Source organism: Symsagittifera roscoffensis, chromosome 4 (assembly GCF_963678635.1).
Source record: "Symsagittifera roscoffensis chromosome 4, txSymRosc1.1, whole genome shotgun sequence".
NCBI classification, from domain to species: Eukaryota; Metazoa; Xenacoelomorpha; order Acoela; family Convolutidae; genus Symsagittifera; species Symsagittifera roscoffensis.
The window spans coordinates 3,874,971-3,900,195 of record NC_087065.1 but is presented as its reverse complement, the minus strand read 5'-3'; the positions used below and the strand labels follow the sequence as shown (position 1 = coordinate 3,900,195).

Genomic DNA, 25,225 nt, shown 5'->3' with positions numbered 1-25,225 from the left:
TTTTAACCCTTGCGTTAAACAAGGGTATTGCAATCGGGTACTAGACCTTTTTCCCGTTAATAACTTTGTTCACATGACTCACCTCCTGGATCCTCCATTCACTCACATATTTCATTTATTATAAATTATAAATTCAATCAGCCACCTGGAGAAGAGATAATACACTTCAGTGAGACGGCAAAGGCTTCTGGTTCGAATCCGGCCGGGACCTGTTTTTTTTTGCTTATTCAGTGCTTTTTTGTACTTTTTCGGACTATCGTTCTTCTGCTTATTTTCGTCGGCTGAATTCTTGTAGCCCAATTTTGAGTTTCAAATTTCATCCATGTTGCTGTAAGAGCCATACTTGAGACGAAAATGCCCGCGGTTTTGTTTATATTCGGAACCTGTTTTTTTTGCGAAATGAAGTAATTCGGCTATTTTAGATTTTTGTCTATCTGCTTATTTTGCCGGCTTAGTTCCTGCAGAACGGCTTTTTAGAAAGTTTGACTTCTTTCGAGCTTTCCGAAAGCTTCATGTAAAAATTCAAATGGTGCAGGTAATTTTGTTAGGGATCTTTTTTTCCTTTTTTGCAATTTTTATAACTTTTTTTATGACAAACATTTTTTGAAGATTTTTTCAATTTTTGATTCTTCTTTAATATGATTTAAAACACAGTCAATTTTTATGACTCAGCTTTACGTCTGCGTTTAACTTTTGTTTTCATTTTCTTTTTGACTAATTTACTTAAGTTGTAAGCATTCGTTTTGTTCCTGTCAACACACACACCACGCACAAAATACAACACAATTTTGAAAAAAAACGGAAAACAATTTTTCTTAGCTTTTCTTAATGTGGTCGGAACTTTCTGTGATACTTGCACAGCAATAGTCTCAATTTTTTTATCAGTTTGTTTTTGCAAGAAAATGCATTCTTTTTTCTTTTGGAACTCAGTTGTTTAATTTTATTTACCAGCTGATAACGATCGCTTTTAAAAGCGGAACCCGCCCATCTTGTGTAGAGTTTACGACTGGAAAGAAATGTGGCAACCCTTAAGTTGTTTTTAATGCGTCCCATTTGTAAAAACACCTGAGGCCCATGTATAAGGATAGGAAAGAAAGAACTGAAGAAGTTCTCGATCTCTAACTTTAACGGGCCTCGTTCGATTAACTATTTTGTTTTCTTTTTCGTCTTCCGCGGGATGGTAAGATTACATCAATACCACATCAGTTTTTCTATATATTGACTGTTGACACAAGTTAAAGCTAGCTTGCTTTTCCTTTTTTTGGTGGCACAGAACAAAAAAGCAAAATGGTGGGATTTTAAATCGTGCAGTTGAATTTTCCAAGCGACGTATTTTGTTTTCTTTCTTGCTGTAGAATTAGAGTTTGTTCGCAAAGGACGGATTTGTAGAAATGAAATACTGAGTCAAATCAAAATAGATGTTAGGCCTATTTTATTGTACCAGATCCTTGTTCTTTAATGAAATTTCTACCACTGAGAAATTTTTCCATCGTTTAGAATGGACGAGCACTTTGGCAAGGTAATAAATGTAGTCTGAAAAGTGTGTTTTACATTTCCGCTTTTTTATATACATTCTAGTTAGTATTCACTAGATCGCTGCCACAGAAAATGAAAAATATGTATTTTAATTTGCAACATTAGCTCTTGTTTCCTGCCAAAATTTTATCCCAGGAGGCCTGTCGACTTCTGGGTGTTTTTAGACAGTCTGATAATTAAGTGTGAACTATATTCTCTTTTGTTTTTCCAATTATTTTCCTTACTCTGAGCAGTCTGTAATAATCAATTGAATCTCAAATATCGTTAATCGATTTTTTATTTGAAAATTGAGCCACTTTAGGGAGCAGAGCACTTTTTAGAGAAATTGTATGCTTCCTACTTCACTCTCAGAAGTGGATGTAACAATCGCAACTTCCGTTTAATTGTTCCAGATTTAGAGCTGCGCTTCCAAGATGATTTTTTCACATCGCATTATTTTACTGAAACCTAGAAGTGGTTTATCTACTGACACGTGAAGTGAGTTGAAAGTTTTTGATTATTTACATAGTATTGCAATGTGTTCAGAGTTCGATATCGATTTGTCGAACCCGCTCTAAGTGTCTGCGTAAGGTGTGTCACGATTTTTTTCCGTAATCAAAGCCTAGGACACTAGATTTACTACAGATGTCTCACTCCAACTTATTCTGTATGACAAACTGAAATTCTGTTTAAAAAAATTAAAAATTCTTGTTCAGCACGACTAACTGAAATTGTGGAAGTAAATTACTGCCCCATGGGTTTTTGAAATGAGGTAATTCAAGCCAAAGAAACGGCTAATTTAAAGAATTTGGGGAAGGTTTTCGTGGGTCGGTTGGTAAATAATAGTTAAATATCTTATGTAGTTGGTCGGTATTCAAGTTCCGTGAATCATTCCAGATTGAGTCATTCACCTGTTGGAGCTTGGTCATTTAATTGCTAATGCATGGCCATAGCGAGCAAATTCTGATTGTAATTCATGAATTATACAGCAAAGCAAGTTGGCATAGGGCAATTTGTCATGTGAAACAAGTTGGAATGAGACAAGTTTCGTGCGACAAATTTTCCGGAGGTCTACATTAAATCTAAATGGTGTCTCATGTTTTAGCAAAAGAAAAACTGAAAAAGCTTAGGCAAAGTTATTGAATGAGTTCGACAGTTTCATTCATAACTATGTCACTGTTTCACTTGATCGTCTCCGGTTATTTAAATGACCGGGTGATAATTATCCCAAGCGACAATTCGTTGCAAACGACACTTCGTAGCAAGGTTGTGGCAAGTTGAGAACTTGCTGCGCTACGCTTACGCACAAAACGTAAGGGAAGTGCGCGTCAATCAATGTTTTTTTACGAATTGTCGGCTCACTTAAAGTTTTAGCATCATTGATCACGGTTCTTTTGATTTGAAGAGCATTTTCTAGCATTTTAGGGGTTCCTCAAACTTTCTCTCCATAAAGGATGCATAATTTTTGTCTGCTTTTTTCGTTCTATTTTAAAGCGATAATGAACAAAGTGGAAATACTTATTTGTCGTGTGTTTTTTCAGCAATGTTTTCACGCTTAAGTTAGATCTTTAGCGGTTTGTCTTTCAATTTCCTTAAATACAATTCAAACTCCTTTGCTGAAAGGAAGAAAAATTTAGCTCATCATTCTCGAAAGTGCAAATGAAGCGAAAATTAAGAATTGCTTTGAGGTTTAAAAGACTTTCCAGCAGAACAAAAAAAGTTATCTTTTGCCGTTTTTTTAATTGCTTAGTTCATGAAGAATTTTATATTATTGATTTTTTTCTCATAAAGTAACCTCTTGTTTTTTGAAAAAAGTCAATTATGAAATTTTTAAGTGATTTTTTTCTCCGAGAACCGTAAGCTGAAAAATGTTAATTTAAACTTTTTTCGATTTTCTTGATCATTGACACTTTTACAGCTTTCTGTAGGCTATGTTTTGTAGTTCATGTCAGAAAGAAAAGGGTAACAGAACAAGCGAGATGAGCAGAATAATCTGATTCAGGGTTTCCTATGTTAAAAATGAGCTTTGTTTCTGCTTATTTTTGGAATATTAGGATTTTGAAGATCCTTTATCTATTCGATGTCATTAGGCTCTTTAATAAAGAAACAGGAATGTGGAAAGCAATTGACCTTCTTAGTAATTTCCTGAAAAAGCTGAATTTTTTTCATTAAAAGAAATGAATTTTTTAAAGTTTGGCCACTGTTCTCCATAAGTCTGCTGGGCTAAAAAAATTGTTGACTCGACAACTTTTTCAGTGATTTTTTATGCAACTGAAAAAGGTAGTCATATTAAAAGTTCTTAATCCGACCATTGAAAATGAGATGGAAGTTTGTATTCGGGCGCTTTCGTTTTTTTGGTATTCACTCAAAATCAGGTACAACAAATAATCATCGGAATTGGTCGACTGATATACCAAATTAAAGTCCTTCTAGTCGTGATTCGAACAACTTCGAACTATTTTCAAAAAGCTGTTTCAGTTTCGAGATAATTTCGTTAAAAATGTTTGAATTTAATTCAATTTTGGGCGACTAAAAGCGATGGAGTAACATTCGTTGTATGAAAGTTCAACTGTTATTAAGGTTTTTAGACTAGGAAGACAGTTTAAAAAACTAGTTTCGAAAGTTTCAATTAGCGCTTCTTTGGCAATAAAGGTTTTCAAAAAGCAATCATTGTCGAGCATGCTTAGTTCACTGACTTTTTACGTTTCGCGTTGATTTCTTCTTTATTATATTGCGCAAATTTTTTATCAAATACTCATCATTGTTGCAAAAATAATTGAAAACAGTTTAAAACTAATTAGATTAGTAATACTTACTTAAAACACTGTTGATGTTAAATATAATATTACGAGACACCTTGGTTTTCCTAGCCTGCTAACTAACTGCAAATTTTTCTGTAAAGAATTTCAAAGTTTGGCTCTGTTTTGGCAGCCGGCTTCGAAAAACCAAAGTAGTTCATGTAGAATTAAATTTTATCTAGAGTGCTGATTTTATTTATCTGGACAAATTGAAAAATATTTGAAAACTTTAGTGTAACGTGTTTTTCTCAAATTGGGTGAGAACCAAAGTTGTTTAGAGTTTTACCGGAATTCTTACGGTGCATTTTTTGCGAATTTGGGGACAAAACGTTTACCCCTAAAGTGGATAATTTTGGCTTTAGTTTTCGAAGTGTATAGTTTGCGCAAAACGCTCAAAATTTGTTTTCAAGAAAAGAAGTATTTATTTAGTAAAATTGACATTTTTTGGCTATCAGACGAAAATACATTTATTTATACAGATTTCTTGAGGTTATACTTTTCTAAAACTTTGTTGGGCTGTATGAGAGGCTGACTTTGATATAACTTGATCATCAATTGACTCATTAGATTAAGCGTAAGTTTTGATTGGCTGAAAAAAGCCGAAGTGTGAAATTCTAAGCAACTTTGCTTATCATTTTTTGTCTAATCTCAAACCAATTTGAGAAAAACGCGTTTAAATTTTCAACGTTTGTTCATTTTTTCTAGATAACTTAAACAGCGTTGTATAAAACGGAGGCTCTGTTTCATCTGTTAAAATGGTTTTTGGAGTTGCGCCATGTAGAAGACATATATAGCATCATAACGAAGGACCTTGATCGGAAAATGAGTGTGCAGACGAAGTTATGCTGTCAAAGTTTTATTTGGTCAATACTTAGCCTTGTAAAACCATTGATTACCCAAAAAAATATGAAGTGGGAAAGGGGGATGAAAAAGAGTGTTTTTGTATTTTATCTCGGCAAATTTGAAAACCAGTTGAAAAGCACAATTATTGCGTGAAAATGTGTCCCCATGTGCATTTTCTGAAAATTCTCTAAAAACTCTTGTTTCTTACAGGGGCCAAAAGCATCCTTAATAATTTGACAGCTTACCGAGCTATCCCCATGAATTACCCAAGCAAATAGTTGTGTTCAATTTCAGTTAGCTGAGTTCAATTAACGATGATGACTTTATTTACGATTCATCGATATTTTTTTCACTCCATCTCTCATCTTCTGATATTGGTTTTTCGATTACATAATATTGGCTAGTTTTTGTAGTTTTCGGGTTCGAGAGTTATTTTTCTCCTATTATAGACCGTTTTCTTTTCGAGATCTCCAGAAGCCTCGGAACGCCAAAAAAGTTTTTAAATTGTTTGAAAAATCTTTTTTTTTGTTGCATGTTACAGCAGACTTGACTTGTTTTATGGTCAGACAAAAAATCCGAAGTCGTGTAAATCACAAAACCGTAGACGCTTTGAGAACACAATCTTGGGCAGACAGAATAGCATCGACCATTAAATTTACTCGCCATCTTTTTTTCTTGCAGGTGAAAATTTGTTTCATCTTTAATTTCAGATGCTATAATTCATGCAGGTGTAGCAAGCAAGAGTGACTAAACCACCCGAAATTTACGTAATGTGGGTGTTAAATGGTCTGGTTTTAGCGACCGCTATATAATTATTGTATAACTGCTCTTGTTATTTTATTTCGGCTGCTTTATACGCTAGCTGATTTTTACTTCGCCTGGATTATGAAACACCGACACACGCAGGGGCGGATCTAGCATTTTCTCGGGGGGGGGGGGGGGGGGGGGGGGAGGATTTGTAAAAAAAATTTTATCGAACTTTTTTTAGGTCGACCAAATTGATATTTCCGAGCGCTCCCTGACAACTATGAAAACCCTATTTCAACAAAATTTCTTTTGAAAAGAGCGGCCAAAAAGGCCGTTTTGGAAAATTTTAACAAAAAAATGCAATTTTTGAGAACCCCTCAAAACGTATATATTAATGCCTTTAGAAAAATGCCTTTAGAAAACTTTTAGGTTCCCTCGGCGCAGAATGGATGTCGTTAAATAGTAACAAAGGGGGACCATTTTGGTGGTGAAGGTATCGAATCCCCCACCCCAAATCAGGCAACTGCACGCGCGAGCTCAAAAATGCTCTTTTAAAACTTTCCAAATTTAAATTGCATCTCAGTGACATGAAATACAATAGCATAATTTATAACGGAGGGTAATTTTAATTAGAATCAGAGGATGAATTCCCAGAAGACACGAAACTTATTTTCTTGTTCGAGTAGAGTTAGTTTCTTTTCATGTAGGATTGTATCTTTAAACCTTCAGATTGTTAGTGAGAGGAATCCAATTTCACGGTTATTTCTCTGCAGAAGAAAATGGAGATTTTTAAAGAAAATTGTTTCTTTTTTCAAAGCCGCTGGCATCTTCAAGTTAATCCAAGTTACCAACTACTTCCAGCCATTCAATAATAAATTAGCCCGCCTTTGTAGTGTAGAATGGCTGGTGCTTCAATTTCACATATAATCTCCGGCCCATTTTGCTAAGTTTCTAATCCGTCCCTTTACTACCCTCATCTTCTTGTGCCTTCATTCGACCTCAGTCTTACTCTTCTCCTTCATTCCCAGTCTCTGGAGAAATATAATGAAAAGCCCACTTGTAGCAGAACGCATGTCGTGCAAGCTTTCCATAGTGCAACTAAGCCGAAAAGTTCTAGAGTAAACGTAAAATCATCTCGATAAATTTTTTTTCGTTTTTTTTGAACTGGATTAAAAGTTGATTCAGTCGAAGTATCAGAATTAATAACTAAAATTGATGAAAGCAATATTGTTTTCAAAACTTGAAAATTATGCATATTTTTTTTTGTACTGAAATGCATTATTGGCGAATGGTTTCTGCATATTTATGAAATAACTTTTGGTTATTTGCTTCTTCTGGTGGGTGAACTTTTCTTGTAAGCCACATCCTCTTGGACGCTCCAAAGTAAATACGATGCAAAAGTGCGCCACTTGCCAAGCCCACATACCCTCCTAAACTCTCAGAGGGAATAATCGATCTAATATATTTTATCACCTATTTCGCAATTCACAACAATTGAGCTTTTGAAGCCTGTGCTCTTGAAAAAGTGTAGCCTTTTGTTTCGCTCTGTCGCAATTCAAGTGTGCGGAAATTGGACTCTTTGAAGGGATCTTTTTTCTTCGAGCCTCGTGAACCCTGCAGCTATATGTTGTGCATTAATTGAAAATAAAATTCAGAATACGACTGGGCAGTAAAATGGGAGAAAAATTCAATTTACTTATGAAGAAGAAACGCACGTCAAAACTCTCTTCTATAAATGCCTGCGTTGCATGTTTGAAATACTTGTGCGTCACAGTTTGTTTGACAGAGAATTAGTGTTTAGCGGTTCCGTTGCGTTCAATTCGTGGCTGAAGGATTCTTGTGTTGGGTCGTGCCGCTATCCTTGACATAAAATTCCCCTAATGAAGCTCATTAAGATTCATCCACTGTCCAGTCAAATCATATCAGCCGATTCAATGTTGCAGCATCCCTAATGAGCTCCGACCCATTTCCTCTTTATTGTATAATTGTCAGCCATCGCTTCTGTTTTGAAGGAATCCCTTTCAAAATTCCACCCTATTGCGAAAAAATGGGAATTCATTCTAGATTCAATTTGTAATATTCGCTTATGCGTAACCTTGGTGTTAGTCCTTTTTAGGGGAATGTTTGTTATAATTTTTATAGACTTGAAGTTTGATTAGATGTTCTGTTCAATTCGAATACATGTGCGCTTTTGAATTCGTCGTTTTTAGGCAGTTTTGTCAAACACAATTGATTTATGAATAAAAAACTTCGACTAGAGTCAATAATTTTTGAAGTATTGTTGACTTCTTCATATTTTCTATCACATTCTGAATTATTTATAATGTTTATTTTCTTGTTTGTTTCTGCAATCGAGAATTGCAAATAGGAAAAACAGCGGTACGCCTGGTCTAGGAACTGATTATCTCTGTATCCACTTATTATCTCAATATTCAAGTTTTTTGTGGTCTTATTGATTGGTATGCTTGTACCGGCAGGCAAATGAACCAAGCAATCGATCTATATGAAAGCAATAGAGTTTTTCGATTTGAATATCCGCCCACTTGAAAAACTAGTCGGGTAGATTTTGGCACAAGAACCGCGTTGTTCTTTTTTCTAAACTGAATTTGATACGAATTTTTTTTTCGTTAAAAATGATATGTTTTGTCTTAGTAAAGCTGTACTTTTTTAAAGTACTGATGTAACGTGATTACTCAAAAAAGGATTGAGTTTCTAGCAAATGCCTCTATTCTGCGATTAAGTGAGGGAATGATGTCATATCGATTTCGTATTTTAGTAGGAGGGTCTAATTTTAATCCGTTTCAAGCCTTTCAGTTCTGATCTTGTCTGAAGGTGGCGGGGGGGGGGGGGGTGTTGGTGGGGTGTTGAAATTTTGAGTACTGCGGTGTAGTATGTCTTAAAACCCTCTACCCTCTTATAACTCATTTTTACCAAAGTATAATTTTACTCTTTTCTGCCGCTCTGCGATGCACAAATACTCTTTTCTTAAATTTGATCTTTTTATTATATCGGAAAGGGTTTTCTAGGGGTTGTTTTTTGAATTTTCCATTAGTTTTTTAATGTTTTTCTCGGCCCAGAGGAATCACTTACAGGTAATTCGACTACTCTGGTTTTGATGTTTACTTACTCCCACATGTAACTGATAGTGTATCGCCTCGGAAATTATCAATCAGCAAGGAATTTTTCCTGAGGTTGTAATTTATTTTATAGCGCCATCAATCTTTTTTTATCGTTCTGTTCAGAGCGTCAGGATGTCTTAAATTATCACAGACTTTTTCTCTTCTGTGCCATTTTCTTTGTTTCGTTCGTATTCGGCTTTCCGCTTGAAAAGAGCGAATTTCCAAAACAGTGGTTTGGATGCAAAAACAAGAACAAAGGCTTTCTGAGATATAATTGACTTCCCAAATCGTAATTGAATTCATTGATTTTTTGGCAAGTACTCTCCTAAAAGGTTCAAAAGGTAGATTCATCATTTTACCATATTGTGACTCAGTCACTAACTTTTCCGTTTCATTTTTTTGTCTGCGATTCCCAAATTTTGAGTCATTGGCTTGATAATTTATGTGGGTGCGCTTAACTATGTTACATTTGTGATAATTTATGAATACGAAAAATGGATCAGGCGCTGTGCTCCGTTTTCAGATCAACTGCAAATTATATGAAGCAGAGCTAACCGAATTTTCCTTTTTTCAGTCGCGTATCATGTTCATTTCAAACAACTGTATCCCTTATTAGTCATCAGAAGAAGATGGAAAAATGGGCCGGCGACGAACAATTTCTCCACGCCATTATAGATTTATAACCAATTTTCGATTAGTGACTGACACGATTCCAGTAATGACCAATCATGGATCAATTACTTTAACCCATAATTAATCGTCAGTTTATCCGGTTCAGTCAAAACATGGCGGACAAATTCCACCAGAATAACCACAACAGCAACAGCGACAGTTTAAACATGTCAGCAGTTGAGAGCTCAGATTACAGACTGCAGCCGCCGTACAATGCGCTCTCAAACTCAAACAATGTGAACCAAACCGGATCAGTGGCAAACATGGGAGACGAGGAGGCAAAGCTCTTGGAGTGGTGTGCCAGTTGTTGCCAGGGATATCCAGGCGCGGTAGTCGACAACTTTACCTCGTCATGGGCCGATGGACTGTTATTCAATGTCCTCATACATTATCATGACCCGACCTTGTTTGATTACCAAGACGTGTACAGAGAGATGAGTTCGAAAGAGAGAATAAGACACGCGTTCGATATTCTGAATCAGTTGAATATTTTCATGATTATCGGACCAAATGACATTAGCCTTACAGAGCCGGACTCAACAACTGTCATTTTGTATGTGCTCAAACTGTTCCAGGTAAGAAGTGCGCCAAGTGGTTCGGGTACTCATAATTGGGTACATGTAGTACTAAAGCAAGGGTATTGCAATCGGGGTACTAGTCTTTTTCCCGAAAATAAGTTTGTTCACAGAATAGTCAAAATTAGAAATGGTAAATTTAGGTTCAGCTCATAATGAGTTAAGTGATCTTTGCGTCACTGACAGGACCTGCTTATGTTTTGTCGGGTTAGTTGCCACATAGAAGAAGTGTCTTTTTTTGCTGTACGAACTTAGCATTGTAGTTGCTTTTAGTGTTTTAGTTAATTACTGCAAATTGTAATTTTACTAGCCTTGACTTTGTATATTTTTTTCGCTTAAAATTTTTAACCTGCCCAATTTGATTTCGGCTTAAAATTTATCGGCTTAGTGGCCTAATTTTGAATAGTTTCAATAGAAACATAATTTTATGTTCACCTCTGGATCGCACAAATTGTTAAATTTTATTTTTCCCCCTGTTTTCGGGTGGATAGGTTTTGGCTATATTATATCTGTTAATGGCCTCATATTGCGTCTCAAATTTGAGTGTGCGGATATATGTTTCGAACGTGAAGGGACTTCTTAACTTTTTAATTAAAGTCTTGTTGATTTTTTGTCGGCTATTTTCGGTTTTTTACCGCTTGGTAAATTTTCTTCCGATGCTTATTTTACATTTTCTGTCTTGGCATCTTCTTGTTTCAAAATTAGCCTCATTCGTTTTGATAGATCTGGTTTTTCAAATTTGAAAAAAAATCCGACTTTCTTGTTTTGTATCGCAAGCGACTTTCTTGTTTTGTATCGCAAGTGGTGCGAAGCGCAGCTTCGTCTCTGCGTCCTTGTGATAATGATTACACCCCTCGCCCCTCAGAATTTGTTGCTCCTACCACGGAGTGGGGGTGCGGGACTTGTATTTGGTTGTTTTTATACGACATTCGAGGAAAGATCAGTAATGTCATTCGTTTCGTGTGATATCTTATTTTGAAATGCTAGTAGTCATGAGTCGAGCTGTAATGAGATGTTTTTTAAAATTTTCTGAGCGTCGAGAAGAACGTTATGAAAGTTTTCAGTGCTCATCCATATGCATGCATCAGTTTTCCTTTAAAAGGGTAATTGATGTACGTACTCTAAGCTTAGCTTCTCATATTTGCGAGACAAGAGAAAAGGAAAAACCCGAATTTCTGATGTATTTTGGTTACCCAAATCTTTAAAAGCTGTAGAAAAGTTTTTTAAGAAGTCCGCACAGTTTTCAGTATTCTGCTTCAAATTATAACTTCCCCGGGAAATCAATAGCCTTTCAATCCAAATAAAAAACTACCAGTACCATTATATGACATCTTTATGTGGCTGATAGCTCTGAAAAGCAATTCGGTCGATATTGAAAAAAGGAAACAACGTTTTTCGAATATACAGCGAGACCCTTCGAAAAGATCCTAGATTTTCCCTCTGATCCTATTAACTGGCAGTGCAGGTGCATGGAGTGGCTCCCCCAGGAAGAAACCCCAGGATATCATCCCCCATTAGATTTTTTTTTAAATCAGCGTTAAGTTATTGTTACGACCACTGGACGAACGTTTTCTTCTGGAGCTATTTTATTTTATTTTATTCTTAAGTGTCAATGAACTTAGTGTATACGCTAATATAGGTCGTAATCTTTTTTTCAGGAAAATCCTTAAAACTTGATCATGCTTATTTTGATTTTTTGCGGTTTGATTGTTGATTGCTTCAATTCCATTGAAATTCATTTGCTAAATGGGAGTCAAATTTTGCTCTCTAATTGAGAAATCGGAAACGGCGCAACAAACTTGAATAAGTTTTTTGGTTCGAAAGTGGATTTCGATTTTTAGATCGGGCTGCTTTCATACTTCGACACTTTTACAACTGTTTGTTGACTAGTTCTTTTTTTTCTCGCAAAATCAGGTACCACAAATGATCGGAATGGGTCGACTGATATATCATATTAAATCCCTTTCGGTCGGGATTCGAACGAAACTAAAATTTCTCAGTGTCGAAGAACCAGTTTAAATTTTTTTGAAATTTAATCAAATTTCCAACGATTAAAGCGAGCGCGCAGCCAATAGGGCGATAAGCTTTTTCTTACATTTTTTATTTTATTAAAGTTTTTTTATACTATGAGTTAAATACTCCAGTTTTTTTGACGGTTTTGAGTGTTTCTGATTTTTTTGTTTTTCTATTTTTCGGGGAACTCTGTGGTCGATTATTACTAATTTACTCTCACTTTGAAATATGCTCAAGTTCAATGTTAATCAATTCGTCAATTTTTCAGCGGTTATCCTGAAAAATTTTTGCATTTTTACCAAACCATTTGTTTTTACCAAACCATTTACCAGGTCAAAATACCGTTTTTGTGTCTTTTGAATGTTTAAAAATGGATGCCGTAAAACCTTTGGGTGCTGAGTGGTTCGAATCCCTTAACGCGCCTGACTCCCCCCCCCCCCCCCCCCCTGTTATCACCACCCAAATCCTCCCCCTGGATTACTGAAATAGGATCGACTTAAATCATATTGCTGCTTATATGGCTATAATCAGGACTCAAACGTTCATAATTTTTCTTGGATCTTAAGATTTTAATAGATGGCCAAAATAAATAACTATTCGACTATTTTGGCTGTAGGCTTTCGGCTTCGCGAATGAAATTGACGGGGAGGGGAGTCTGACTAAAAAGTCATCTCTCAACTCCGTGTCGGCATCCTCTCAGATATCAGGTTCCAAAAACAACAGCCTTTCAAAGCGGAACAAACAACCAAACAACAGTAATAATTCCTCGTCATCCTACATTCTATCGCACAACTCTGCAGCCGAGTTTCTAACCCCATCCCAAGTACTTGCCAACGTCACGAGAAGTGTAGACGAAACTCTCAGTTGGATCACAGAAGTTCACGACAAACTCGCTTCTATTCACACCGAAATAGAGTCGCTGTCTCAGCTAGCCGACGCAAGGAAGTTGTTCCACTCAACCGAAGACTTCTTCAACGATTTATCATATCAGAATATGGAGATCATTAATCTCATTGCACAAGGTCAGACGTCAATGCCAAAGCTGAACAATGTAGCCGAATCGCGGAACCTCTCAAAGAAGCTACTGACCCTAAAGCGTGACTGGGAAAACGTAAAAAATCGAGCAGCCAAAACCCAAACCGATGTCCAAAGTGCTCTTATGAGCTACGAAAAAGCCGAAATTGATACTATGGGAGATCGAATGACGGTTATAGAAGATCGTATCGACAAAATTACTGCGATTCCTGGAAATTATGAATTAGTCGAAGAGCATATTTCAGAAGTCAGCAGTCTTCAAGACCTTTTGCAGTCATATCAGCCGAAAATCAACGACTTAGGAAGTGCAGTCATTTTAGTAGACGAGGCTGAAAATTATCAGGATTTGGAAGAGGAGCTGAATTTATTAGGGAACAGATGGGCGAAGATCTGTAAGTGGACTGAAGAAAGGTGGGATTTGCTGCAAGTTATTCACCAAAAATGGGATCAATTTTACGAAATGAAAGAAAGCTTTTCACTGTGGCTAAATTCACAAATGTCTTCAGTTGAAGACTTGATTCTGAAATCTTCTAGTGACGATTTGGTATTGACTCAAGCAAAAGAGTATTTCAAACAGTTGAAAGCACTTGAAAACATTATGGAGACAAAACAAGAAGAGTTTGCAGCGTTGGGCGACGTTTCAGCCGAGTTGTGTAAATACAACGAAAACGACGAAAGCTTCGTTGACGTGCAAAATAGCATTATGCATCTCGCTTCTTTATGGGATATTTTAGTCCAAAAAATGGAAGATCTAGGAGATCAGTTGGGAAAAAGTTCGCTTTTCACAACGAAATTAACTGAAGATATAAACGCACGTGATCGAGTGGCTCAAATGACTACAAATATCGTTCTCACTGAAAAAGTTCAGACAAGTTCAACAGTTGAACAGAAGTTGGTGCCCACAGTAAATGTCGATGCTATGAGAAAGTTCTCGGAACGTGCAGTAAAAGTAGCGTATGATCTCGCAGTTAAAGAACTAGAAACTTCATTTAGTTCTTCAGACGCTAAAAACAGCGAACACAGTGCGTGTAATAATGGAGTTTCAGCGGACGAAGAATGCTCATCACGTGCGTCCGTCAGGCACGAGTCAGAATTGGAAGTGAAAGAGAACCCGCTGGAACACTGCTTCTCGCCGACAGCGATGGATCTGAAAGACGTTTGTTGTGAAAGTAACTCCAACATAGCGAATTACGAAACGGTAGAAGACGACTCTCAAAGAAGTTCACTTGACGCTATTCACAGATATAGTCAGTTATCGATAGATGTGAATTCGTCCTTTGAGGCAGAAAAAGTTTTAAATATCCCTCCTTCAGGTCGGGAAACTCCAAAATCTGAAACGAACACTGGGCAAATTAGCGAAAGAGACAAAGAAAAAATCAAAGAGGTCTCCAAATGGTTGGACACAATAACGCCAGAAGTCAACGCTTTGTCACATTGTTCAAACTCGGCCAAAAGCACCAAATCTATTTTAGAAAATCTGATGTCAGATTTTGACGCCAAAGATATCGAAATTGACTGGTTACCAGAATCAGATGAAAGTGCTTCGGAGGTACGTGAGCGCTTCGCCGCTCTGAGGAAGATTGTCCGCAACAAGGAATTAGAAATCTCAGCTTTCTTTGCTCAAAAACAATTACTATCCGAGCTTGAAATCTTGGAGAGATTAGCCAATGAAACGAGCGAATGGATAAACGCGCAAGAGCCAATAGGAATTGAGCAAGGAAAAATTAAATTTCAACTTGACCAATGCCAAGGAAAGTACTGGGAAGTCCAGAAACATCGAGTGAAGCTGGATAATTTGGAGGAAAATGATCTGGATAGTCTGGAACAGAACAAAGAGTTTTTGGATCCGCTGACTTTCAAATCCATTTATTCGAGGCTGAAACATTTGAAAAGCAGTTTCGACAAAAGTATGCTGTGGCTGGAAAATCGAGACAAACGGTTAACGGTGTCGTTGGATAACACGCCGCCTCAAAAGTACTCGGATTCTCTCTCGGATCTGACGTCATTTTTAGCCGAGCTGAAAACGAAAGTGGAGTCAATGGGATCACATGTTGTGTGTGATATAAATGTGATGGAGGAAAATTTGCAGACGTGTAAAGGCTTAAAACGCAAAGCAGTTGAACTTGGCGTCGCTTACGATTATGTCAAAACTAGTTTTAAAGAAATTGCCCAAAGATGCACGGACCATTCGAAAGGAGAGTTCTTGAAAAGTCAGAATAGCGAAGTTTGCGATAAATGGGTTCGCTATACTAAGAAAATCGACGACAAAACAGCTCATATTGAAAAATGGCTGAAGGTTTTCAAAAAGTTCAACGAGGAAGTCAGCGGACTTAATACGTGGATGGATCAAGTTTACATGTTTTTGCATTCAGAGGAGGCTGCCCTTGGTGATGTTGCAACAGTTACGGCACAGTTTGAACAGAGCAAAGCTTTAGAAGAAGATATTTCAACAATCAAGCCAAATTTAGTGACCATTTTGGAAATCGGCCAGCAATTGATTGATCGATCTGCGCCAAAATATGGGCGAAAACTGAGAAGTTCGCTGGACACTTTGCAGAAAAAATGGGACAAAACTGTTAAGTTGACAAAACAACAAACAGCAATGCTAGAAGTTGCTCTTGACAAAAGTAAAACCCTGGACGACTCTTTAAACCAGTTAAGAGCCGTCTTGGAAGACATAAGAAGCAGCCAAGTTTCGTTGGAGAATTTTGAAGTGAAAACATTAGACCAGATTCCACGTCAAATTGAGCAGTACTCGAAAATACAGGAAACAGTTAGAAAGCAAGAGCATCTTGTTAAGAAAATCGAATCAGTTTATAATGAAATTGTGAAACAAGATTTGATGGATGGACTTGATGAGTTAATGACACGTGTTAATACAGTCAACGATGCCTGGTCTGCGATTAAAAAACACGTCGACCAAAGTTTGGATAATTTGTCTCTAGCCAGTGAAAATTTTGCACTCTTGAAGAGCAAAGTTGAAAAGCGAAGTGAGTGGTTGCTAGAAGTAGAGAAGGTTCTAGAACGAACGCCGAAGTTAGTAGTGGGCGATGCGGAGGATCTTTCAGAGCAACTGGATTGTCTGGACAGAATCTTAGACCAGGAACCGGAACCAATTGACGAAATCAATGAACTGGCAACGAAGTTGAAAGAATCGGCGATTTTAGTAGTTGAAGTCAAAGAATTGGCAGATAAAGTTGAAAATTTGACTACTTCGATAGAAGTTCCAGCGAAGGAATTAAAACTGACAATGCAAACGAATTTGAAGAACGTTCAAAATATTCAAAGTGATATTATCGAAACTCAAACGTGGATTTCAGAGACGGATAAAATCATCCATGATTACATCGAGGAAGACATTTTCTCAGAAAAAGTTCCAGATGAATTTTCCAAAATCGAAGAAGAGATGGAACATTTTCAGCAGAAGATTAAAGATATCAACCAGCAATTTACCCAGATGACCTTGAACTCCTCTGACAGAATCCAGCAACAACTGAACCTCCTAGAACAAGACATGGCGAAGTTAGAGGTGAAATTTGTGAAGTTCCAAAAACCAGCCTCGTTCGAAGAAAAACGCGAAGAAGTTCTGACTAAATTATCGAGTGTTGCTCAGACTTTAGAGTCTGCTGAAATTAAAGACTGGAACGAGGAGTACCTCCAAATGTATCTAGATGACCATGAAAGACTTTACACGGAATTGAGTAGTCTGAAGCCAGAGGTCGAATTCGTTCTCAAAACCGGATATAGTATCATCGAATTGAGTCAAACTGAAGATCCAGATAAGCTGGACGGCAGTTTGTGTGAAATAAAAAACCAGTTTAATGAATTGGGCGCGCAAGTAACAGCGGGAAAGGGGATGTTTGAAAGCGCTGTTAAGTATTCGAGAAGGATTTCGGCGAATTATATTGAGCTGACGGATTGGATTGACCAAACTGAAAAACAGCTTCAAACTGATTCTCTGAATTCTCAGGTTGAGGACCTTCTGTATGATTTACAACTTCACGAACGAGAAATGAAGAATCTGTTACATGATACAGACGAGCTGTTGGATTTGGCAGAACCACACCCACTCCCATCTTTGGAACAGATGGTGGAATCGGCTAACCAACAGTTCAAAACACTGGCTCATAAAATAGCAGACCACGTGAATAAAACAGTTCAGAACGAAGATAAAGCGAATTCGCAGCCTGTTAAAAGTGTATCGCAGAAACCAAATACGAGTACAAGTGCTGAGACGAGCAAAGTGCCTAAAGCGACTAAACCGAAAGCAGTTTCGAACTCGGAAAATATTCCGGAGTCAGTTGCTACTGATACTTCTACGTGGTATGGCCTCGTTAATATAATTCGAAAGTGGTTAATAATTGCCGACAGAGACTTATACGAGATCGAAACCGCGAGCGAACCGAAAGACGACGAGACGAAAGCGGGTTACGATCGACTGAAGAAAGAGTTGAAAGAGCAAGAGGTCAAGAAAAGAGGTTTGAAAGCAATGGCAGCCGAAGCGAAAGCTGCGGGAGACACGCGAATAGACGAAGAAATCAAATGTTTCAACAGTCAGTTTAACAATGTCAGTTTGCGAATTCACACGGCGAAAGAGACCGTTACAAAAATACCGTTTGTAAGTCGAACTCTGGGACCTTTCGATGGCAACTCGGAACCGGAAGTTTCTGAGCCAGTGAGTGAAAAACCAACAGAATCATCGCCAGTAGAAACAAAACCGGAATCGAAATCCGAATCGAGTGACGAAAAATCTACGGCCAGAGCCGACTTTGTTCCGAATGCAATGGCGTTAGCTCAAGAACATCTGGAATTAGAACAAGAGTTGAAAAGTTTGAAAATGGTTGTCGACGAAATTAGCCAGTGTTGTAAAATAATTTTGAGTGAAGATGAAAACACCAGTTTCGGAAGTTGCAGCAGTAGTAGCAGCGCTGAGGAGTTGGACATGGCACGACAGGAAATTTCGATTAAAAATTTAGAAAAATTGGAAAAACTTTTCTCCAATTCCGAGCACCGTTTCAAGGAGCTTTTTGTCCGAGGATCAAAAGTTGTGAGTCGCATGAGTAGAAGTAATTTTTCGAAAAGCAGAAGTATGCAAGAGAAACTCGAGTCATTCAAGGGCGAATGGGACTCGGTCAAGAAGCAGAAAAACTTAGTGATCGAGAAACAGTGGTATGCTTTCAAACGTGAAATCCAACATTTTGAGATTTTTCTGTTCGAGCTTGAGCGAAAAACGAAACAAACAAAAGGAAATTTGCCAAAATTGAAAATAATATATCCAGATTTTATTCACCTGAAGCAAGATTTTGCAGCTATTAATTTCAGAACACGTGACTTGTTCGCCCACGGAGGTTCAAAGGAAGGCGAACTTTTGCTGAGTAAATTGACAGAAAAGTGGAAATACGTTGAATCTTATTTCGAATGGTTTGATCCACAACAGAGCTACCAAACAGACGAGCAAAGCGGTGCAAGTGTCTCGAGTAATAAAAACTCGGTGAAAGAGTTCATGGTCGAAGCTTACCCGATCATGATTTCAATAAACGAAACCAACACCGATCTAAAATCAACTGATTTGTTCTTATCCAATGAAAGCAACTTGTCAAATTTGGTGTCACAGTTAGAAGTGTTGGAAGCAAAACTATCTGCAATTGATTCGGAAATCAAAAATTTGGAACTCGTGTCGCGAGGATACGGCGAAGGCTCAAACTCAGAGTTCGAAGCTCGTGAAATCGAGCGAGTTTTCACTCGACTCAAGTTGGACTATTCGCAGTCGAAGAAACGATTTGATATGAAGAAAGATCAATTTGCGCATTGTGTTACTGAAGTTCAAGTTCTTTCTGATTTCTTGAAAGTGTTGACAGCCTGGGCAACAAAAACGGAAGCCATGTTTTCAAATACGAGACTTCCTTCGGGTAAATTGAATCTGCAGCGGGCTCAGATAGAACAGCCAGTTTTGGAAAGTGAGCTTAAGACAAACGCTCAGGTTTTTGAGTCACTCAAAACTCGATACACAGACTTAACTCAAATGAGCGCGTCTTTAGATACAACTTTCTTGAACGAAAAAATTGAAGCGTTCGAGAGACGCTGGAAAGTTATCGCCGATGAAATAAATAATCGCAAAACGTACATGAAAGATTTTCAACCTACGGTTGAAAAATTCTTGAGAGAGATTGATTCAATTTTAGCATGGGTAAATAAAGCCAATGATTTTTTGGCACAACAGCCTGGAAATTCGGAAATCGATCAATTACTAGCCCACCATGAAGAGCTCAAAAGTCATATTAAGGAGCTAGAAAACATAAATGACCGAATCCAAGATATCAACGAAATGGGAAAAGAATTGACAGCTAGCAGTCCTGCAGATTTGGAGTTGATTGAGTGCAAATTACGTGAACTGAATCCGCGATATGTGAACATTTCACACGCGGTGCTGAGGTCAAGCCATGAGATCGACTCGCTACTTCGACTAACAAGAGAATATACAGATGCCTTGAGTGAACTAGAACAATGGATTCCTGTAGCGAAATCTACACTTGATGATCCGGCGCTGGTATCTGACTTTAGCGCCATGTCTAATTTGAAAAATGTTTTGACAGAGAAAACTAACTTGGTCAACGTCATCAAAAGTTATGACAACGTTCAAGATCTGAAGTGTTTCGAGGAGCGAGCGGCGAAGGTGTTGCACGATGTTGCTGAAATAACGCATAGAATTACGAACAGCCAGCCTTCGAATATTGAACTGCAAAGTATTTTGAGGCAGTCAAAGTTACGAGAACTTGACAGAGAAGCGGTTATTCAATCTGGTCATGATCAATTTGATTCTACGATTGAAGAAATAAGAGATTGGTTGATAATTTTGAAGCATTTACTCAAATCGGAAATGGTGACAGTTGGAGACGTTAACCACATTAAAAACTTGATTAGCAGACAAAAACAGATTCTGAACGACCCAGGAATGACGAGTTCCGAGGAAATTATGAACGATCCAGGGTTCGCTGGCGACGAAAGCGACGAGTTGACCAAGTGTCTTTTCGGAATACAAAACGGCCTCCAGTTTGTCCAGGGATACCTGCTAAATTTGCACGACGGTCCGGGAACTGCCGAAGCCAATGAAGACGATTCAAAGATATCGATTCTTTCTAGGTTGGAATCCATCAAAAAAGACTGGGAAGAATGCCGTGAACAAGTTGTGGATCGATGTCGACATCTCGAAATCTTACTTCAGGCTTCGGAAACTTTCCTGAACATCTACGATAATTGCAGAAATGATTTGTGCAATACAGAGTACAAACTGACTCATTTTGGAGACATTGGTTACAGTTCGAATGTTTTGAAGAGACAAATCTCGACGCAAAAAGTTCTGAAAGACGAGATAAAAGTATTACGCAAGAGCGTGGAAGCTCTAGTTCGGCTAGCCAATAAAATCATATCCGATTTCAGTCAAGATAACACGACACGAGTTCGAGAAATGAGAGATTCCATTTATAGCAACTGGAAACGAGTCATGAAAATTTCGGACGAATTAGACGGAGAGTTGAGAAGAAACATGCATGAGATTGACAATTTGACCAGAAACGCGAATGATTTGCTTTATTGGATGCAAGAAATTGAACTGCAAATCGAAGTTTTGGCGCTTGAAGTTTCGACCAATGATTTAATTGAAAATGAAGCACAGTATTTTCAGTGGCAAGTTCAATGTAAGGAGTTTCAACTTGAAATTGCGAATCATCGGGGTCTATGGCATTCAGTCGAAAGTGCTTGTCACAAAGGTCTGAAATCTCTCAAACCAGGAGAAGAGTTTGATATTTCTGTTCCATTTTTAGACGAATTAACAGTCAAGTGGAATTCGATTAAACAGAAAGTTAAGCAAATCAGACAGAAATTGAATATTAACATGGAACATTGTAAACAGTTGATCGGCGCGCTAGTTAGTCTTAACACATGGGTAGAGCAGTATCTGAAAGAGACAAACGAAAAATCAGCGTCGCAATGCGGATCTTTAAGCGAAGTTGAAGCTTTGTATGACAAATTCATCATAGATAGAGGACAGATTAGTAAAAAGCAGAAAATGATTGAAGCTAACATTGATCTTGGAAGGCAATACGTGTTGGAATTGGAAGATACTTTTGCACGTGTTTCTGCTGACCTTGAACTTTATTCGGAACGACGAGGAAGTATTGTAAGCGTTGCAAGCGAAGACTCGCCCGAGTCCGTAAAGGAAGTCGTGAACAACATAAACTCTTTGATCAACAAGTTGAACGCAAATTGGGAAGAGCTGGCTAAAAAGTTGGAATCGAAAGGAAAAGAGATCACGGAAACTATGAAAAGATACCAAGTGTTTACCACTTCGTTAAATAACTTGTTCAGAAAAGTTCACGAGGCTGATAATTTGAGATATCGTTGGGTTAATGTGGAAACGATAACAGTTGAAGGCGTTCCAGAAGAACTAGAAATCATCAAGAATTTCGAAAGTCACCTCAAGGCCCTGAAAGAAACACTTGACGCTCTAAATGCAGATTCAAAGAAGCTAAACGTTGCAGTTGAAGAGAAAAAACGCGTGTCAACTTGCTCGACTAAGTGGAACGAAGTTCATACATCAACAGAACAGAGGAAAAATAAACTAAAAAAGCTCCTAAATGAATATGGACCAAATTCGCAGTCTCACTTAGCCAATTCCGTTTCAGCGCCTTGGGAGCGAACCGTCGCCCCAAATAAAGTCCCCTTTTATATTAACCACAAGACCGAATCGACACAATGGGATCATCCAAAGTACTCTGATTTTATGGACAGTTTAGCCGAATTGAACAGCGTGAGATTTTCGGCTTACAGAACGGCTATGAAGTTAATGAAACTAGAGACGTTTCTTAATTTTGAAACAATTGACTTACAGCAAGTTCAAGCTGCTCTTGACAAGCAGGATTTCAAGAAACAAGATTCTGGATCTTTCATCGACGTTGCAGATGTCATAAATTGTCTCAATTCTTTATTCCAACCTGTCGTAACGAAGAAAAAGAATCAGGTCAAGTTATCCTTTTTAGTGGATTTGACGCTTAATTTCATCCTAAACGTGTTCGACGCCCCCAGAAACGGAAAGATTCGAATACTTTCTCTGAAGACAGCTCTGGCTACCTTATGCCGGTGTGGATTAGAGGATAAATATAAGTTTTTGTTCAAACTTATGTGCTCAAATGCTGCAGCTGCATCGTGCAGTAGTGCTGACCTTGGAAGATTGATTCACGACATTATGCAAATTCCGAAACAGTTGGGAGAAATCGCCTCGTTTGGTGGGAGTAACATCGAGCCCAGTGTTAAAAGTTGTCTGTCGCTGAGTCAGAACAAAAGCAGCATCGACCTGAACACTTTTCTGGAATGGATGAAGTGCGAGCCCCAGAGTCTGGTTTGGCTGCCAGTACTGTTTAGAATGCAAAACGCAGAGGTAGCGAGACATCAAGCGAAGTGCAACATCTGTAAGGCGTTTCCGATCACTGGATTCAGATACAGATGCCTGAAGTGTTTTAACTTTGACATGTGTCAGAATTGTTTCCTGGCGGGGAAGTCCCACAAGAGTCACAAGCTGAGTCACCCGATGCAGGAGTACTGCTCGGCTTGTAACACGAGCGAAGACGTCAAAGCGTTCGCCAAAGTCTTCAAAAACAGGTTTTTTCATTTGTTCTGATTTAGAATTGTTAAATTTGCGCGGAATTTCAAAACCATGCCCGTTGCCAAAGTATTGGGTGTCAAATGGTATGATGTTTTAATGTTTGAGGAGAGCTCAGATCTTAATTTTCAAGGCTAAATTTTTGATTATCAGCACAAAAATAGCCTGAATGTGCAAGTATAGGTTATAATCAGGTAAAAAAACATCATTTTTCAGCTTAGAGCTAAACATTGTTTGTTGGTATTTGCCTTTTGGGTGAAAAATTTGAACCCTAAAATAATATAGTTGGGCTATATATGTGATAAGTAAGATTTCATGAAAGTCATTTTTTTTAGCACGATAATTATATTTTAAAGTTTTTTCTTATTCGTTCAAGCATCATTTCTGATCATTTTCTGATCTAAACACGTCATGTCCAAATGTGTTTAGATTCTCAGGGAAGAAAGTAAGAAAGCGTGGAAGCAAGTTAGGATATCTCCCGGTCCAAACTGTGAAAGAGGGACGCAACCTGGAAACGCCCAATCAGAACAACCAAAACTTCTACCTAGCCTCAGACGGGGGCAAAGGTCAGCACGGAGACTACCCAGTGGATGACCTCTACGCCTCGGGAACCGGCAACAAGTCAAACGGGTTTGAAGGTCGCAGTTACTCTTCCATGTCCAATTTCAGTCAACCCTCGTCATCAATGGGAGCCTTTTACGCTGGCGCTTCTGGACAACATATGGAAGAACCAGTCAGTCCTCAGCAGCTGATAGTATCCATGGACAAGCAGGAGCAATGTGAATTGGAAGAATTAATTACGGCTTTAGAAGAGGAAAACAAAGGCCTGCTTAAGCAGTACGAAGACGTCAAACAAGAAAGTTACGAGATCAATTCGTCAATTATGAATAGGCAGTCACTACATGGCAATACTGGATTCCCACATTCTTATAGCTTGTTAAATGCGAACGCTCAATTTGCTAGTGGCGGAGGTGTCTTGACACCTACTGAACGCGGAGATTCCCAATCGTTATCATCAAGCGCCGCAATCCACGAAACGCAGCAGTTGTACGCGGACAAATTTAAACTAGAAAACAGAATGCGACTTCTAGAAGATCAAAATAAGCAACTAGAAGCGCAATTGGAGCGACTGAAAAAACTGCTAGCGCATCCGGCTACCTCTCAAACGCAGAGTCCGCCGACTAATCCACCCCAAGCAAATCATCGATCCAGAAGCAATACTGGGAAGAGCTCGCTCAACCAGTCCTTGAACCAACCAGGAGGTACTGGAAATGCGGAACCGGCATTTCATTCCTGCATGGACTCAACATGTTCGCCTTCTTCCTCATTTCAGTCTCTGAACAGCGACAAAAACAGTCTCTCTATCAATCACAACTCGACCATAAGATTCAACACAGTTCCTCCGGCACCTCAGCAAGGTCAAATGATAGGAACGAGGAGTCATTTTAACAGCAATAGTAGGCCTATGACGACGACGCCGTCTCAAGGTGAAATTGAGCAATCGAGAGAGATAATACACAACAATAGTGGTCAACAAAATCAACTCACGGCAATGTTAACGCAATCGAACTCGAGAACCCCAACCCAAAGTCCCTTCTAACAAATCAAATGACGTTGGTACCCAAACAGAATTTTGTATTCGTTCATAGAATCCGAGTTTCAATTTGGTCACAAGTAGATGCGGATTCTTTCATTGTCTCATTGAAGAATAATATTGTCATAATTCAGTAATCAAATAGAAAACTGAAAACTGAGATAGATTTAGAAATTTCAAATTTCGCAATAGATTTTCACGGAATTATAAATGATTTACTTAATACTGGGTTTTAGAGATAACATATTTGAATAAATTTGAATATTTGCCTTTTTCTTTTTTGGAAGGATTCACAAAGTTAAGGGTTCAAGACTCTGTTGTGTGATTGAAAGAAATGTTGATAAAAAGCGAAATATCATTCAAAATGATTAAGCTCTATCATTAATCGCGGTTTTTTTTATTTCGGTTTTTCTTTTATTTTATGTATTTCGCGGTTTCCTAGGAAGGGGGGTGCGTTCCAAAAAGCTCTTTAGGTTTGAAACGAAGTATAATAGTAATTCAGAACACTAAGTCGAATTAATATCTAACACAAAGTAGAATAATAAGTCACACTATAATCGACAAGTGATAATCATCTTACTAAAAAAATTGTAATATAGTTGTATTTGAATAGGAAGAGCGGCTTTAAAAAAGTTAACATCTGTCAAATTTTTTTCCCT

At 38.0% G+C, this 25,225-nt stretch overlaps 1 protein-coding gene across 2 annotated transcripts; it reads left to right on the top strand.

Moving 5' to 3' along the window:
* Window positions 1-1,365: 1,365 nt before the first annotated feature.
* LOC134845081 (dystrophin-like) lies at window positions 1,366-24,803 on the top strand. Of its 2 annotated transcripts, XM_063861926.1 has the most exons (4): window positions 1,366-1,519; window positions 9,597-10,269; window positions 12,899-22,971; window positions 23,402-24,803. In XM_063861926.1, exons 2-4 carry the CDS (start codon window positions 9,808-9,810, stop codon window positions 24,570-24,572), a joined length of 11,706 nt encoding a protein of 3,901 aa, XP_063717996.1. In that variant the 5' UTR covers window positions 1,366-1,519; window positions 9,597-9,807; the 3' UTR covers window positions 24,573-24,803. The 2 variants fall into 2 exon arrangements, with proteins under 2 accessions (XP_063717996.1, XP_063717997.1); XM_063861927.1 differs by lacking the exon at window positions 1,366-1,519 and having other exon boundaries at window positions 9,297-10,269.
* Window positions 24,804-25,225: the final 422 nt, after the last annotated feature.